At 46.3% G+C, this 13,187-nt stretch overlaps 2 protein-coding genes across 3 annotated transcripts in view; both read right to left on the minus strand.

Moving 5' to 3' along the window:
- The window catches only part of ZFP1 (ZFP1 zinc finger protein), an 837,904-nt gene that overhangs the window by 614,292 nt on the left and 210,425 nt on the right, over positions 1-13,187 (minus strand). The window lies entirely within an intron of this gene.
- The window catches only part of PDPR (pyruvate dehydrogenase phosphatase regulatory subunit), a 39,417-nt gene that overhangs the window by 21,446 nt on the left and 4,784 nt on the right, over positions 1-13,187 (minus strand). Inside the window, exons 2-3 of one of the 2 annotated variants that reach the window (XM_054710129.1) lie at positions 5,151-5,437; positions 3,031-3,164 (exon numbers count right to left, since the gene is read on the minus strand). In XM_054710129.1, coding sequence (XP_054566104.1) covers positions 3,031-3,164; positions 5,151-5,374 — 358 coding nt within the window. In that variant the 5' untranslated portion in view covers positions 5,375-5,437. Of the gene's footprint in view, positions 1-821; positions 931-3,030; positions 3,165-5,150; positions 5,438-13,187 lie in introns of those variants that run through there. The other variant, XM_054710130.1, reaches the window with a different exon arrangement.

The following is a 13,187-nucleotide window of genomic DNA, read 5'->3' on the forward strand; positions in this document are numbered from 1 at the left end:
CAGAGCGGCAAACCGCGGCTTGGCTCGCGAGCCGCGGTTTGCCGACCACTGCCCTAGAATATTCAGCCTTGAGCAAGTAGGTGAATGGCTGGAGGTCACTCATCTCAGATGCAGAGCATCCAGGCCAGACGGCTCCTGTTCCAGCTGAGGCCCGGCCTGCTGTGGGGACCCATGTCCTGGCCTCCACGCTGCCTCTGGCAACCTCCTGACAAATCTAAAGGCACCCAACAGCCTTCCACAAACTCCTTGTGCCCACTGCAGCCAGAGTCATTTTCTGTTGTTTGAAATCAACATAGCAGACACCACCTTATTACATTTGAGTCAATTACAAGTCCCCTAAAATGCCATGTCTCTTAGTTCCTATGAAGAAAGAGTTGAATCAGTTATCATTTCAAAGGAATTATTAGTGAGAATAACTTATTTTCTTAGTTTCTTTAGAAATCATCATATAAATATACCCTTCGCTGACATGACAAGAATGTCTCAGTTTGGAGAACTGCAATTTCAGAGATTGGTGTTTAAATATAGTCTGTTTACCAGAGTAGTCCAATGACTTGTGGCTAATACAGCCTGAATTTCAGACAGAGTTCAAAAGTCATTTTCTGCTCACTACCATAGATTACATATAGCAGAGTACCACTGTATATATGTTCCTTTTAACCCACTAAATAATTTTTTTTTATAAATGCATTATCACAGACTTAGAAAAACAACTCAACTCCCTGAATCTAGGTTTCTTTAGCTGTAAAAGAATGATCCTGATTATAAGATCAAGGACTATATGGAATACTTTCCAAAGATTATAAAAGCTATTACGTTACCTCTCTCATTCACTTGACAAAAGTCACACTGAGATTGAAGCACTGCCGACACTAACATCACAGTCGGGGATGAGGACTGGGGGTCATCTGCTGAGTCCGATTAGCAGGTAGTGAACCAACATCTCGAGTAAATGGACTGTTTTCAGAGGAGAAGCAGATAACATCTTCCCTTAAATCTAGGTGCACGTATGTCACTTCATCCTTATTTCATGACCCAACAGCAGTCCATGAGTGAAGTGACCACGGCAGGCACCTGCACAACTGCGGGACAGGAGGCCTCTCCTCCTCGGGGCCCTGTCACCTTTCCCTGCGCCACTGGCGAACGACCACAGGCGTGAGACAGGCTGATCCCCTTCTCGCTTACCCGGCTTCCTCCCTGCCCACCAGGACCAAGGAGAAGTCGGGCCTGTAAGGGTTCCAGATGGTGAACCAGAAAGCAAGCCAAGCTCCCTCACTTTACAGAAAAGAACCTATAACTCGATGATTCCTGTGGATCCCACCACCTGGGGGATGCAAGGCCGGGCAATGCACTAGTCTCTGGCCCAATGGAACGGGCCCATTTTGTGGACCTTATTCTGACCAAACCCAGTTAATATCTGACTCAAGTACCTTGTTGCCATCATTAAACCCAACCAAAGGGACTGCTCCCCACCTGTCCTGCCTGGAGCAGCCTCTTCCCTAGTAAAAGCCAGACTGTGCGGCAGCAGGAAGCACTTTTTCCACGTTCATTGGAGAGCCCTGCCCTTCAACAGGAGGCCTGGCCAAGTGCAATGACACCATGGGGTCAAGGTGCCAGGGGCACACCGTGTAAGGAGGCACCCACTCAGCGCTGTGACTGCAGGGTCACCCCAGGATGCATATTGTCTCCCCCAGTCCTGGCCCTGCCATGTGCCCGAGAATACACAGCCTCTTCTTCCAGGCCTCTGGATCCTCTCCTGGCATCTCTCTCTCCCTCCACAGCTATCAAATCCTATCTACTAGACAATCAGTCTTCCTCTACAGTTTACAGTTTACTTCATGACAGTATGAACTATATAAAATGGAAATGTTACAAACCCTTACTTGTGATCAAAATTTCAAATCTCCCTTTCCCTAATAAAAATGTGGTCACATGATTTCTAAAAGGGCTGGCGAGGTAAATCACACACTGTGCTTAGACTATTGTTTGAAGAGTCCGCTACTGATCACATGGCAGAGCCACTGCAGCTGGCAAAAGACAAAGCTACCACCCTCTGTCAGGATTAGTCTCCAATGAGCTCTGATTCATTTTGTGCAGTGTCTTCAAAAGAACGACCCTGACATATGCAAGTGTCTGGAATTTCATCACGGGGCCTCGCTACCCACTCAGGACGATTAGTGCGCTCACCACAGTCTCATCAGCCACCAGAGCAGGCTCCAGGCTGGGCTTCCGCTAATCCGTCACCTTACAACAAACTGATGGCCATTCTTTCTGCCTTTGATCGTATGGACCATCGTGTAGATGGGTCTTCCTCTTCCTGGGACAGTTCCTACTCACTCCTGCGTCCTTCCCCCCCAATTACACAGGTAAGGAGAAACGTGAGAATGCTGTAGAGTTAGGAACATCCTTACTAGCGACTGGTGTACTTCAATGGGTCAAACTCTGACTTAACTTCCAAGCACCTAACTTAAATTCTCCCTCCTCCTCCTCCTCAAGGAGCCAATGCTGCCACTTACTACCCTTCAACAAGTGAAATAGACAGGAAATGGCCCAGGAAAACCTTAATTAATATCCCAAGAATTATAGCATCTGAAAAGGTTCTGGAATGATGATTGAATCTCCTTTTAAAAATAGGGAAACAAAGCCTGGCCATCATGGCTCAGTGGTTGATCAGTTAACCCATGAACCAAGAGGTCAAGTTCAATTCCTGGTCTGGGCACATGCCCTGGTTGTGGACTCAATCCCTAGTAGGGGGCGTGTAGGAGGCAGCCCATTGATGATTCTCTCTCATCATTGCTGTTTCTATCTCTCCCACTCCCTTCCTCTCTGAAATCAATAAAAGCATTTTTAAAATAAAATAAAATAAAAATAGGAAAACAAAGTCGGCTCAAAAGCAAAATGACTTGCCCAAGGTAATACTCTGACTAGTGGCAGAGCCCAAACTACAACTCCGGTCTGAATTACCACTCACCAGGCCAACTCTTGTGGGACCACACACAGTTCCCAGGAAATGGCAGACCCCCTGCTTACCTGTTTGGATCCCCGTTTCTTGCTCTAACTGCTGGTACAGTTTGTTTGAATAGTCTGCCATCTTCTGCTCGATGCTCAAGTGCCTGGCAGTGCTTATGATGCCCGCACAGAACCTCGTAGAGCCAGCAGCCAGCCTGCAGGATGGATCCCAAAGGCTGTTAGGTGGACTCATACCTGTGAATGCAGCCTGTTCAAGTCCCAACCACAGCACTGTTCTGTCATATCAAAAGATGGAAACACGTACATGCCCATCGACATGACACTGATTTCACATTTTGGAGTTCACCTACATGGTGGGATACTATACAGCCATAAAAAAGGAATGAGAAAGCTTTTATCCCAAAATGTGAAACAATCCTATTGAGAAAAGCATGGTAAGGAATGCTACCGCTTGTATAAAACAGGGAATAAATAAATGAACACCCATTTACACCAATATATACTGAAGAACACAGATCTGTTCCTATGTGGAGAGAGGATCTCGACCGATTCACCAGAACCTTAACTTGCCTCCAGTGAGGGAAACTTGAAGCCAGAGGTCAGGATTGGGAGAGCTACTTTCCCTGGACACTCTTCTATAATTTTCTATTCTGACTTATGTCAATGTATTGCCTTTTAAAAAACAATAAACTTTTTTAAAATGTCCAATTTGTTGTAGGCAAAAGAACAACAAAAGCCAGAAACAGATAAAGAACACTAGGGGTAAAATGAAGAATTCAAAAAAACTATGAACTATCCTATATAATAAAGAGGTAATATGCAAATTGACCATCACTCTAACACACAAGATGGCCACCCCCATGTGATCAAAGATGGCTGCAACAAGATGGCCAGCAGGGGAGGGCAGTTGTGAGCGACCAGGCCAGCAGGGAAGGGCAGTTGGGAGGGACCAGGCCTGCAAGGAAGGGCAGTTGGGGGCGATCAGGCCTGCAGGGGAGGGCAGTTGGGGGGGACCAGGCCTGTAGGGGAGGGCAGTTGGGGGCGATCAGGCCTGCAGGGGAAGGCAGTTGGGGGGGACCAGGCCTGTAGGAGAGGGCAATTGGGGGCGACCAGGCCAGAAGGGGCGGGCAGTTAGGGGTGACCAGGGGAGGGCAGTTGGGGGCAACTGGGCCAGCAGGGGAGCAGTTAGGTGTCGATCAGGCTGGCAGGGGAGTGGTTAGGGCGTGATCAGGCTGGCAGGCAGAAGCGGTTAGGGACAATCAGGCAGGCGAGCGGTTTGGAGCCAGCAGTCCTGGATTGTGAGAGGGATGTCCAACTGTCTGTCGGATATTCCTCGAGGGGTCCCAGATTGGAGAGGGTGCAGGCTGGGCTGAAGGACAACCTCTCCCCTCCTGGGCACAAATTTCATGCACCGGGCCTCTAGTAGTTAATAACAACATATAAATGTTGGTTCATTAATGAGTTGGTATCACTAATATAGGATGTTAATAACAAATGAAAGTCGGGGGTAAGTTATATGGGAACTCCGTCCTATATACTCAATTTTTCTGTAAATCCTAAATTCTTTCATAATAAGTTACTTAAATGAAAAACAAAAACAAATAGAGCAGCCTGGCCTGCGTGGCTCAGTGGCTGAGCATCAACCTATAAACCAGATTATGGTTCGATCCCCAGTCAGGGCTCATGCCCAGGTTGTGGGCTCAATCCCCAGTGTGGGGTATGCAGGAGGCAGCCAATCAATGATTCTCTCTCATCTCTGATATTTCTATTTCTCTCTCCCTCTCCTTTCCTCTCTGAAATCAATAAAATATATATATATGTTAAAAACAAACAAACAAACAGAGCAGGATGCAGGCAATTTCAGTCTGACTCCTAGGGGGACCTCTTGGCCCCAGGATTTGTGTTGCTGCCTGACTACTAGTATAAGCAGGAGAACAGATGGCAAGATGTGCTCTGAACGTGAATAAACACATGCTTCAGAGACTTGGTTTGCTGAACTCTGCCAGCTCTCCAACACCAGGAAACATGAGTTTTAGGCATCAACAAACAAAACCCAGTACAGGATTTCCACCTGTGATTCTTCTCATGCTCCTAGCAACACTGATTAGCTGGTGGTGGGACAGCATCACCAAAAGGAGGAGGAGAGGGCAGGAGGGAATTCATGCCCAGTGGATCCTTACCTGCCCTGCTCCAAAAGGACAATGTCCTTCCACCCCATCTTGGACAGGTGATAGGCCACAGATGTGCCCATGATTCCCCCGCCACAGATGACCACCTGCGCCTGGGCAGGCAGGGCGACAGAATGCGCCTCGGCCGCTGATGCACCGCTTCTGGCTGAGGACCAGTTCTGCCATCCTCGGCTGGTTCTTTGTCTTTGGACCACCGATAGCAACCGGTAAAACATCACGTCTGTCAGCAATGAGAGGTGTGCGCTCACTCACTCAGAAGGAGATCCCAAGCACTTGACCTAGACAGAAAAAACAAACATATTTCATTCCACTGTGCTGAGTGCATACGACTCATGAGAAAAGGATGAAATAAAAACCATCATTGTTCATTTAGCAAGTAGGTGAGGACTGAGTCCCATACATTGTGCTAACTTGGATTCAGCAGCGAGCAATAATAAAGAAGTCCCAGCCTTTAGTAACTCACCTGTGAGAGAGGATGAGACTGTGTGTGAGTGTGTATGGGAGAGGGGCGACAACAAATGAAACAAATGACAAGGAGTAACTAATTTTAATGCCATGGTCAGGAAAGAGGTGACATTGGAAAAGACGTAATGGACAAAATGGAAGCAGCTACCTGAGTGATCCAGACAGAGGAACAAGTGTCTAAGGCCCTGATGTGAGACAACCTTGATGAGACCAAGCACAGAGAGGAAGCCAGCCTGTCCAAGATCAGTCTGGCTCCATGGTGGAGACTGCATTGCAGAATGAGAGGAATAGCAGGGATGGGTTGGGAAGCTATAGCAGTATTCCAGGGGGACGTCATGGTGGCTGAGACAGGAGGGGGGCAGTGGAGTCAGAGACATGACTGGACTGTTTTGGAAGTAGAAATGACAGAAGTTACTTGCCAACAAACTGGATGTTAACATGCAAAGAGGGAGAATTAAGGATGATGCCTATGTGTCTGGATTAAGCAACTGGGCCACTAAGGAGCAGGAAGGAACAAGAGGTGAGCCTGGGAGGCTGAGGGTGGGTGTGTACATGTATGTACGTGAGTGTGTGTGTATGTATACATTTGAACTTTTAGAGTTCAGTACAATATACCCATCTGCATCCACGTGGAAACACTAAGTAGCAGTTGGATACACAAGTCTGAAATGGGAAGGACGCTGGGAGTCATTAGCATATGCATAATGTTGAAAGCCCCAATATTTTGAGGAACAAGAACTCTGAGGCTCCCCAGCATTCAGGCTGGGCAGAGAAAGATGAGACTAGAGACAGGACTGGACACTGTGGCAGAATCAGAGTGTACAGACAAAGGCAAGTGGCTAAAGAGACGAAGAAGGAGCGGTTAGTAAGGTAGAAGGATCACCAGGCACAGGTTCCATGAAGTGGCTAACTATAGACAGTGCTGAGGGTGGAGCAGGTGGCGGAGTGTCCACTGGGATCTGACAGCACGGAGGTCCTGATGTCCTCAAGAAGAACATTTCAGGGGAGAGGAAGGGAGGAAATACGGACAAGAGCAAACTGAAGATAAGCAAGATGTGGGAGTGGGGACAGCTCCGTTAGTTTGCTCTGACAAGGAGCAGAAAAGTGGGTCAGAAGTGAGGGAAGGATGTGGGTAGAGCAAGGTTAGCTGATTGTTTTTAAGGATGGGAGTTGTTAAGAATATTTCACTGGGCTGGCCAATGTGGCTTAATAGACTGAACATCATCCCATGCCCAAGAGGTCGCTGGTTCAATTCCCAGTGTGGTGGTTATATGCCTGGGTTGTGGGCTCCATCCCAGTAGGGGCATGCAGGAGGCAGCTAGTCACTGTTTCTCTACCACTGATGTTTCTATCGTCTCACCCTCTCCCTTCCTCTCTTTCTAAAGGAAATAAATGAAAACATTATTTTAAAAAATATATTTCACTGCTATGGGATGACCCAGTACAGGGAAAGAGATGGGTGAGAAAGCAGAGTCAATTAGAAGACTGAGGTCCTGGAGAAGGAAAGAGAGACAGGGGCACAGGCCTAAGTGAAGGATGGCCTGCCTTGTGTTTCCACGGGTGATGTGGTGCAGAATTAAGGCAGATGTTTCTTCCAGAAAAGCACAGGATGATTAGTCAGGCCGATCAGTTACACACGAGACACAGGTTATAACCAAGCACACCTTTCTACAGACCACTAAATGTAAGTTAGAGAAGGGAGAGTATTCATATAAGAAGTAGGACTTAAGCTGAGTCTTGAAGGGGTAAGATCTGGACAAAGAGGGACAAGAAGTACACACAATTGTTACAGCCAAGTCTGACATGGGTACTTGTGGATGAGAGTAAGGGACCAGACTTGGAGGCCTCGGTCTCTGAATGCTGGTAGCAGGGACTGAAGTAAGGTGGACCCAGACCACGTAAGACTCTGGATACTTGGTCCGACTTGGTCCACTATACCGTAATGAATTACTACAGGCTGAATGGGACAAAGGCAGGGTTTGAACAAAACTGCAAAACAGAACTGAAGTAAGACCCACTGGCATACTATGCAATCATTGAGGTATGAGATGAGGATGTAAGATGACAGGGGGCAAACAAGTGGACATCAGGGCAGCACATGGCTAGTAAACTCACCACCACCACCTTCCATACCAACCTCAGCACCCACAGTTGGCTCCACATCAACCCAAACTGTCTAAGGCCAAAGTATTGACACTCATCCATCAGAGAGGACGTCCAGAACTGAGACAGTGTCCCAAGAGAAATTCCATCCAACTGGAGACTAATTATTTTGACCACCTTGTGACTGCCACCATGTCTCCCATCCATGGTCCCTGTGAAACTGTCTTAAGATAGCTGCTTCTCCACACAGCTAGTCTCCCTGTAAGCTATAATCTGGGGCCACTTCACGTGTACCAACATTCTCATCATGGGGGTGCCAGAATAAGAAAGAGAGCAAGAAATTAAAAACCTATTTGAAAAACTAATGACAGAAAACTTCCCTAACCTGGTGAAGGAAATAGACGCAGAAGTCCAGGAAGTGCAAAGAGTTCCAAACAAGATGAACCCAAAGAGGCCCAAACCAAGACACGTCATAATTAAAATACCAAAGGTTAAAAACAAAGAAATAACTTTGAAAGTAGCAAGAGAAAAGTAGTTGGTTACATGCCAGGGAGTTTCTATAAGACGACTATCAGCTGATTTCTCAACAGAAACTTAGCAGGCCAGAGGGACTGGCACAATCAAAGTGATGAAAAAAGCAAAGACCTACAATCAAGATTACCACACCCAGCAAGGCTATCATTTAGAATAGGAAAGAGAAAAAGTTTCCTAGAGAAGATAAAGGTAAAGGGGCTCACTACTTTACCAGCATTACCAGAAATGTTAAAGGTACTTCTGTAAGTAGAAAAGATAAAAAAATATGAAGAAAATATAGGAAAGAAAAATTCTTACAGAAAAAGGCAAACATTTAGTAAAAGCAATCCATCAACCAACTATAAAATATAAAGGTAAAAGTAGGAAGCGTATCTATATATATAAAAGGCTAATATGCAAAGTGTCCACTCAGGAGTTTGACCTAGAGACCGGGAGTTCGATTGCTCACTATGACATGCACTGACCAGGGGCCAGCGCGGAATGAAGAAAGGCCTCGCCTCGGCTGGCAGCCAGCAGTCAGGGAAGGAAGGCCCTGGTCAGCAGCCAGAAGGCCCTGATTGGCCCTAATTGCTGGCCAGGCCTAGGAACCCTACCCATACATGAATTTCGTGCACCGGGCCTCTAGTGTATGCGCGCGCGCACACACATACATATATGTATGTATGTATACGTATGTATATAAAAGCCTATGTGGTCATCACGCCCTCACACCGTGATGCCCTCACGCTGTAACAATCCATCACCAGGAAGCCGGGTGTGCGCATGGGTGGGCGAGGACTTGACACTGTGTGCATGGTTTGGAGTCAGCTCTGCGTGGAGGCAGGTCCTGGTGGCTCCGTGTGGCAACGCCGGGAGTCCCGGCGGTTCTGAGTGGCACGGAGGCGGGACCCCCGACTCCAGCCTACCTCTTTGGGGCAATCCATCGAGGATCCCCAGATGAATGGGCGGGACCTATCTCTTTGGGAAGATAGATCATGGGGCTCCCGCACTGTGAGAGGGCACAGGTCAGGCTGGGGAACCTCCCCCCCGCCCGAGCACATGAATTTCGTGCACCGGGCCTCTAGTCTATATCATAAAAGGCCTGTGGTTGTGACGCCATAACGATGTGAGCTACTTGTGGTGGAGAGCTACTAGCAGCGAAGAGCTATGAGCAGCAGAGGGTGGGGAGTGAGCTACTAGGGGCAGAGAGCTACTAGAGGTGAAGAGCTACGAGCAGCGGAGGGTGGAGTGCAAGCTACTAGCGGTGGCGGAGATCTACGAGCGCAGAGGGCGGAGAGCTACAAGTGGTGGAGGGCAGGGTGCGAGCTATGAGCAGCAATGGGCAGGGCAGCCAGCTGAGGCAAGCGGAAGTGAGCTACTCACACACAATTTTGTTCATGCTGGGCCTCTAATATTTCCAACAACAAATCAAGGGATACACACACACACATACCAGAAGTTAAAAGTAATGACAAAAACGGAGAGGGGATAAATAAAAATTGTAGTGATTTTAGAATGTGTTCAAAGTTAAGCAACCATCCACTTAAAATAGACTACAATAAACATAATTTGGTATAAATAAAGCATATGGTAACCACAAACCAAAAATCTATAAGAGATATCCTACATAATAAAAGGCTAATACGCAAATCGAACAAAGGGTAGAACGACCAGTCGCTAGGATGTGCACTGACCACCAGGGGTCAGACGCTCAACACAGGAGCTGCCCCTAGTGGTCAGTGTGCTCCCACAGGAGGAACGCCACTCAGCCAGAAGCCAGGTTCATGGCTGGCAAGCACAGTGGCGGTGGTGGGAGCCTCTCCCACCTCCGCATCAGTCCAATATCCCCTAAGGGCACCCGGACTGAGAGAGGGCACAGGCCAGACTGAGGGACCCCCCCCCCCTGAGTGCATGAATTTCGTGCACTGGGCCTCTAGTCTATCTATCTATATATCTATCTCTATCTATCTATCTATCTATCTATCTATCTATCTATCTATGGATAATATGCAAAATGTCCCCTCAGGAGTTCAACCGGGAAAACGGGAGTTCGATCACTTGCTATGACGTGCGCTGACCACCAGAGGGTGGCGTGGAACATGATGGGTGACCAGTGGCAGCCGGTGCTGAAGCAGCGAGGGAAGGAGGAGGTGGGGAAATGGGAAACTGTGAGGTGGCAGTACGTGTGTGGCAAGGGAAGGAGAAGGTGGGGAAGTGGGGAACCTGATTGGCCCTGGTCACTGGCCAGGTCTAGAGACCCTACCCATGCATGGATTTTGTGCACCAGGCCTCTAGTACAAGAAATAAAGAGAAAGGAATCCAAGCACAACACTATAGAAAGTCACCAACTACAAGAGAGCAAGAAAATAAGAAAGGAACAGAGGACTACAAAAAAAACAATCAGAAAACAATTAAAATGGCAATAACTACTTACCTATAAGTAATTACTTTATGTATCAATGGACTAAATGTTCCATTTAGAAGATATAGGGTGGCTGAATGAAAAAAACAAACAAACAAGAACTGTACATATATATGCTGACATGAAGAGACCCATTCAGATAGAAAGACATACACAGACTGAAAGTAAAGGAATAGAAAAGATATTTCATGCAAATGGAAAATGAAAAACAAAGCTGAAGTACCAATACTTATATTGGGCAAAATAGACTTCCTTTTAAAAAATGTTTTTATTTATTTCAGAGAGGAAGGGAGAGGGAGAGAGATAGAAACATTAGTGATGAGAGAGAATCATTGATATGCTGCCTCCAGCACACTCCCTACTGGGGATCGAGCCTGCAACCCTGGGCATGTGCCCTGACTGGAAATTGAACTGTGACCTTTTGGTTCACGGGTCTATGCTCAATCACTGAGCCACACCAGCTGGGAAAAATAGACTTTCAAACAAGGAATGTAACAAGAGACAAAGAAGGGCATGCCATAATGATAAAGGTATCAATCTAATAATAAGATATAACTCATAAACATCTACACACCCAATGTGTATATGTGTGTACATATATCTACATATATAAAAGGCTAATATGCTAAGTGTCCGACCATTCAACCAGTCGCTATGATGTGCACTGACCACCAGGGTGCAGACATTCAACGCAGGAGCTTCCATGATTTGCACTGGCCATTTACAGAGAAACAGCACCACGGACCTGGTGCCCACAAAGCAACACTTGGCTTCCCCCAGGTGGGACACAAGCCCCGGCAACACCCCAGAGCACACAAATTGCAGCCAATGCTGCTGAGACCCCATGGCGCAAAATGCAGCCCACAGCCCAGCCCAGCCGGGAAATGGTTGCTGTTAATGGTGACGACTAGCCTCCTTGCAGTTTCTTCAGCCCAGGAATACAACTTGCTTTATAGCCAGGTGCAAACATTTTACACTTTAACCAAATGTCTGTGAAGCATTTTCCCCGTGCCTCATCTCATTTGATCCTCATAGAAATCCTGGAGTAGGTAGATAGGAGACTCAGTAAAATCCTATTTTCTTTTCATTAGCTGGAAAACGAAGATTTAGAAAGTTTATATATAAATTTGACCTGACTGAAAAGAAGTAAGAAATGGTGGACCTTGAAAATGACTTCAGGTTTTCTCACTGTGCAGGATATAGTCAAACACTGCTGTTAAATATTTTACCCTTTGTTCTCCCTGCGTGACCTACAATAATAATCTGCTTCATGTTGATATTTATTGCTGTGTTGCTGATAGTTACCTGAAAGAGAAGTTGGGGTGCTTCAGTGGGCTGGAAAAAGTTTAGCTACATCACAAAGCAGGTCTAATTAAGCAAGTTTATTCTATATATATAAAAGGCTAAGTTGACTCGCATATGTGTGTGTTTCCATCTGTCATTGTTGATCGTGAATTTGGTTGACACTTCTATTATAGAGGACGGGAGAATAGTGATATTAAAGTACTTTTTCTAATTAATTTCTTTTCAATGTGCACAAATCCATACACCAGGCCACTAGTGTGTGTGTGTGGGGGGGTGTATTTAAATATATAAAACAAATATTCACAGATAAAGAGACTGACAATAATATAGTCATAATAGGGGTTTAACACCCCATTAATATCAATGGATAGGTCATCCAGGTATAAAATTAACAAGGACACAGTAGCCTTAAATGACACATTAGACCAGGTAGGCATAATTGATATTTTTAGGACAATTTACCCAAAAGCAGCAGATAAACATTCTTTTCAAGTGCACGTGAAACATTTTCTAGGATAGACCACATATTAGCCCACAACACAAGTCTCCATAAATCTAAGATGATTGAAATCATATTAAGCATTTTCTCTTACCACAATGGTATAAAACTAGAATCAATCACAAGAAAAAAACTGGGAAAAAAAAAAAACCACACACAAACACATGAAGACTAAATAACATGCTGCTAAAACAATGAATGGGTTAACAAGATCAAGGAAGAGCCCTAATTGGTTTGGCTCAGTGGACAGAGTATCAGCCTGTGCATTGAAGGGTCCCAGAGAAACAGCACCACGGACCTGGTGCCCACAGTCAAGGGCATGTACCTTGGTTGCAGACACATCTCCAGTGGGGAGTGTGCAGGAGGTAGCTGATCAATGTTTCTCTCTCACCAATGTTTCTAACTCTCTCTCCCTTCCTCTCTGTAAAAAATCAATAATAAAAAGGAAAAACAAGGAAGAAATCAAAAGATACCTTGAGACAAATTTTCTCAACAAAATATTAGCAAACCAAATCCAGCAATCTATACTAATAAAAGGGTAATATGCAAATTGGTCACAATGCCCTCACAGTAACAACCGAACAGCAGGCTGCATGGGGCGACCAGGCAGGTAGGGGGGTTAGCAAGGGATGACCAAATGACTGACCAGCAGGCTGCATGGGGCGACCAGGCTGGCAGAGGGGGGCAGTGAGGGGTGACCAGGCCAGCTGGGGGGAGGCAG

This window comes from Eptesicus fuscus, chromosome 21, assembly GCF_027574615.1.
Source record: "Eptesicus fuscus isolate TK198812 chromosome 21, DD_ASM_mEF_20220401, whole genome shotgun sequence".
NCBI classification, from domain to species: Eukaryota; Metazoa; Chordata; class Mammalia; order Chiroptera; family Vespertilionidae; genus Eptesicus; species Eptesicus fuscus.